Here is a 4,634-nt window from a genome sequence, read left to right on the forward strand (position 1 = left end):
GGGTCCCCCCCCCTTGGAGCTTTTGGGGTCCCCTTCAAGCTGCCCCCCCCCCCCTTCAAGTTCAGCTCTGAGCACTCCTTCAACCTTTTTGGGACCCCCCTGACATCTTGGGGTCCCCCCTCAATATTGGGGACCCCCCCATAAATCTGGGGACCCCCCCCAATTTTAGGGACCCCCTTCAACAATTCTGGGGACCCCCCCACAATTCTAGCCCCCCCCAATCTTTTGGGGACCCCCCCAGATCTCCTGCCCCCCCCCCAATCACTTGGGGTGTCCCCTCCCAGTTTTGGGGTCCCCTGACCTCTTGGGCCCCCCCCCCCCCCCCCCCCCCCAGCTCCTAGGACCCCCCCCGAGCTTTGGGGACCCCCCCGAGTTTTGGGGACCCCCCACGCTTAAATATTGGGGTGTCCCCCCCACCCGGAACCATTAAACAGCGCTGCTTAATTAATTAGTTAATGGGTCTCTATGGGGCAGTTAGGGGGCGCTATGGGGCAGTTAGAGGCACTATGGGGCAGTTAGGGGGCGCTATGGGGCAGTTAGGAGGTCTATGGGGCAGTTGGGGGGGTCTATGGGGCAGTTGGGGGGCGCTATGGGGCAGTTAGGGGGTCTATGGGGCAATTAGGGGGGTTTATGGGGCAGTTAGGGGGTCTATGGGGCAGTTAGGGGGCGCTATGGGGCAGTTGGGGGGCGCTATGGGGCAGTTGGGGGGTCTATGGGGCAGTTAGGGGGCGCTATGGGGCAGTTAGGGGGTCTATGGGGCAGTTAGGGGGTCTATGGGGCAGTTGGGGGGGTCTATGGGGCAGTTGGGGGGCGCTATGGGGCAGTTAGGGGGTCTATGGGGCAATTAGGGGGGTTTATGGGGCAGTTATGGGGTCTATGGGGCAGTTAGGGGGCGCTATGGGGCAGTTAGGGGGTCTATGGGGCAGTTGGGGGGTCTATGGGGCAGTTGGGGGGCGCTATGGGGCAGTTAGGGGTCTCTATAGGGCAGTTAGGGGGCGCTATGGGGCAGTTAGGGGTCTATGGGGCAGTTATGGGGTCTATGGGGCAGTTAGGGGTCACTATGGGGCAGTTAGGGGGCTCTATGGGGCAGTTAGGGGGCGCTATGGGGCAGTTAGGGGGGTCTATGGGGCAGTTAGGGGTCACTATGGGGCAGTTGTGGGGGGAACTTGTGGGGCTGCGGAACGCCTGGCGGGGTCGTTGTTGCACTGGGGAAGGGAAAGGAAGGGGGGTGGGGGGAGCGTTTCCCGTCCGGCGGGACCGGAAGCGGAAGCGGCCGGGATGAAGCTGCTGACCCACAACCTGCTGAGCTCCCACGTGCGGGGGCTGCGGCCCGGGGGGGGGTACCCGCTGCGCATCAGGGTGAGACTGGGGGCACTGGGATGGACTGGGAGGGGGCTGGGGGCACTGGGAGGGGAGTGGGAGCACTGGGAGGGCACTGCGAGGGGACTGGGATGGACTGGGGGGTGCTGGGAGGGGGCTGGGGGCACTGGGAAGGGAGTGGGAGGGGAGTGGGAGCACTGGGAGGGGAGTGGGAGGGGACTGGGGCACTGGGAGGGAACTGGGATGGACTGGGAGGGGAGTGGGAGCACTGGGAGGGGACTGGGATGGACTGGGAGGGGAGTGGGAGCACTGGGAGGGCACTGGGAGGGGACTGGGATGGACTGGGAGCACTGGGAGGGGAGTGGGAGCACTGGGAGGGCACTGAGGGGGGACTGGGAGAGGAGTGGGGGCACTGGGAGGGGGCTGGGAGAGGAGTGGGGGCACTGGGAGGGGGCTGGGATGGCCTTGGAGGGGACTGGCATGGACTGGGAGGGGACTGGGATGGACTGGGATGGACTGGGAGCACTAGGAGGGCATTGGGAGAGGTCTGGGAGGGGGCTGGGAGCACTGGGAGGGCACTGGGGGGGGATTGGGAGGGGTCTGGGAGCACTGGGAGGGCATTGGGAGGGGGCTGGGAGCACGGGGAGGGGGCTGGGATGGACTGGGAGGGGACTGGGAGCACTGGGAGGGCATTGGGAGGGGGCTGGGAGCACGGGGAGGGGGCTGGGATGGACTGGGAGGGGACTGGGAGCACTGGGAGGGGGCTAGGAGGGGACTGGGATGGACTGGAGAGGACTGGGGGCACTGAGAGGGGAGTGGGATGGACTGGGAGAGGACTGGGATGGATTGGGTTGCACTGGAAGGGGACTGGGATGGACTGGGAGGGGACTGGGAGCACTGGGAGGGGACTGGGATGGACTGGGGGGCCTGGGAGTTCGGGGAGAGTACATTGGGGGCACTTGGGAGCCCATGGGGTGGGTAACTGGGAGCACTGGGAGGGGACTGGGATGGACTGGGAGGCTCTGGGGTGGACTAGGGTCACTGGGAGGCACTGGGATGGGATTTAGGGGACACTGGGATGGACTGGGATGGGATTTGGAGGACGCTGGGAAGAAAGAAATGGACTGGGAGGGCACTGGGAGCACTGGGATAGGATTGGGAGGCACTGGGATGGACTGGGAGGGCACTTGGGGCACTGGGTGGGACTGGGAGGCACTGGGATGGGATTGGGAGGCACTGGGCTGGACTGGGAGGGCACTCGGGGCACTGGGCTGGGACTGGGAGGCACTGGGATGGGACTGGGAGGCACTGGGCTGGACTGGGAGGCACTGGGATGGGATTGGGAGGCACTGGGCTGTACTGGGAGGCACTGGGCTGTACTGGGAGGCACTGGGCTGTACTGGTTTTCCTGCCTTGCTGTGGGCTCGCTGCACGTTTCTAATTCCACTCATTTGCGCTGGTTCTACTGGTCTGCGCTGGTTTTTACTGGCCTGGACTCATCTGGTGGTACTGGTGTGTACTGGTGTGTACTGGTGTACTGGTCCGTACTGGTTTTGCTGGCAGGCGGCGCAGGTCGGGGTGCGGCCGGTGCCCTTCAACGCGGCCTTCGTGGCGCGGCTGGTGCCCCGACTGCAGTGGGCGGCGCTGAGGGAGGCGGCCGAGAGCGTGAGCCGGGGGGCAGTTACGGGGCTGGGGGGGCAGTTACGGGGCTGGGGAGGGGGCTGGGGGGCAGTTACGGGGCTGGGGGAGGGGGCTGGGGGGCAGTTACGGGGCTGGGGAGGGGGCTGGGGGGCAGTTACGGGGCCGGGGAGGGGGCCGGGGGGCAGTTACGGGGCTGGGGAGGGGGGCCGGGGGGCAGTTGTGGGGCTGGGGAGGGGGCTGGGGGGCAGTTACGGGGCTGGGGAGGGGGCTGGGGGGCAGTTACGGGGCTGGGAAGGGGGCTGGGGGGCAGTTGTGGGGTTGGGGAGGGGGCTGGGGGGCAGTTGTGGGGCTTGGGGGCAGTTACGGGGCTGAGGAGGGGGCTGGGGGGCAGTTACGGGGCTGGGAAGGGGGCTGGGGGGCAGTTGTGGGGTTGGGGAGGGGGCTGGGGGGCAGTTGTGGGGCTTGGGGGCAGTTACGGGCTGAGGAGGGGGCTGGGGGGCAGTTACGGGTCTGGGGAGGGGGCTCGGGGGCAGTTACGGGGCTGGGAGGGGACTGGGCAGCAGTTGTGGGGTTGGGGAGGGGGTTGGGGGGCAGTTACGGGACTGGGGAGGGGGCTGGGGGGCAGTTATGGGGCTGGGGGGCAGTTATGGGGCTGGGGAGGGGGCTGGGGGGGCAGTTGCGGGGCTGGGGAGGGGGCTGGGGGGCAGTTGTGGGGCTGGGGAGGGGGCTGGGGGGGCAGTTACGGGGCTGGGGAGGGGGCTGGGGGGCAGTTGTGGGGCTGGGGAGGGGGGCTGGGGGGCAGTTACGGGGCTGGGGAGGGGGCTGGGGGGCAGTTGTGGGGCTGGGGAGGGGGCTTGGGGGGCAGTTATGGGGCTGGGGAGGGGGCTGGGGGGCAGTTACGGGGCTGGGGAGGGGGCTGGGGGGGCAGTTACGGGGCTGGGGGGCAATTATGGGGCTGGGGGGCAGTTACGGGGGGCCCAGGGGGGCAATTATGGGTTGTTGCCCCCCCCCCCCAGTTGGGGCTCCCCCCCGAGCTGCCCCCCGAGCCGGCTCCCGACTACGAGGGGGACGAGGGTTTCTTGAGGCGCCTGCACCATGTCCTGATGGAGGTGGGACCCCAAAAAATCGAGGGGGGGCCCCCCAAAAATCGAAGGGGGGGGCAAAAAAAAAATCGAATGGGGGGGCCCCAAAAATCGAAGGGGGGCCCCAAAAATCGAAGGGGGGGCCCCAAAAATCGAGAGAAAAGCAAGAGCATCAATGGGGAGTGAGGGTTATAGTGGGGGGGGGAGCTCAAAATGGGGGGGCCCCAAGAATTGGGGGGACCCTAAAAAGTTGGGGGGGGTCTTAAAAATTTGGGGGGGGTCAAAAATTGAGGGTTGACCCCAAAAATCGAGGGGGGGTCCCCAAAAAATGAGGAGTGGGGTAATAGCATCGCTGGGGAGTGAGGGTCACGTTATGGGGGGGGAGCTCAAAATGGGGGGTCCCCAAGAACTTGGGGGGCTACAAATGAGAGGAGGGGTGTCCCAAAAATTTGGGGGGGCTCCCAGTGACCCCCCCGTGTCCCCCCCCCCGCAGGTGGAGGTGCTGGAGGGGGAGCTGGAGTGTCCGGAGTCGGGGCGTCGCTTCCCTATCTCGCGGGGGATCCCCAATATGCTGCTGAGCGAAGAGGAGGC

The 4,634-nt window shown here is 66.8% G+C and overlaps 1 protein-coding gene across 1 annotated transcript; it reads left to right on the forward strand.

The window, feature by feature from the left end:
- Nucleotides 1-1,251: 1,251 nt before the first annotated feature.
- TRMT112 (tRNA methyltransferase activator subunit 11-2) lies at nt 1,252-4,629 on the forward strand (the record flags this gene model as incomplete). Its single annotated transcript, XM_069883121.1, has 4 exons — nt 1,252-1,359; nt 2,884-2,985; nt 3,978-4,070; nt 4,537-4,629. Coding segments are annotated over exons 1-4 (369 nt in total), but the record flags the coding sequence as incomplete, so codon positions are not given.
- Between the last annotated feature and the right edge of the window lie 5 nt (nt 4,630-4,634).

This window comes from Phaenicophaeus curvirostris, unplaced genomic scaffold (assembly GCF_032191515.1).
Source record: "Phaenicophaeus curvirostris isolate KB17595 unplaced genomic scaffold, BPBGC_Pcur_1.0 scaffold_582, whole genome shotgun sequence".
In the NCBI taxonomy this organism is placed as follows: Eukaryota; Metazoa; Chordata; class Aves; order Cuculiformes; family Cuculidae; genus Phaenicophaeus; species Phaenicophaeus curvirostris.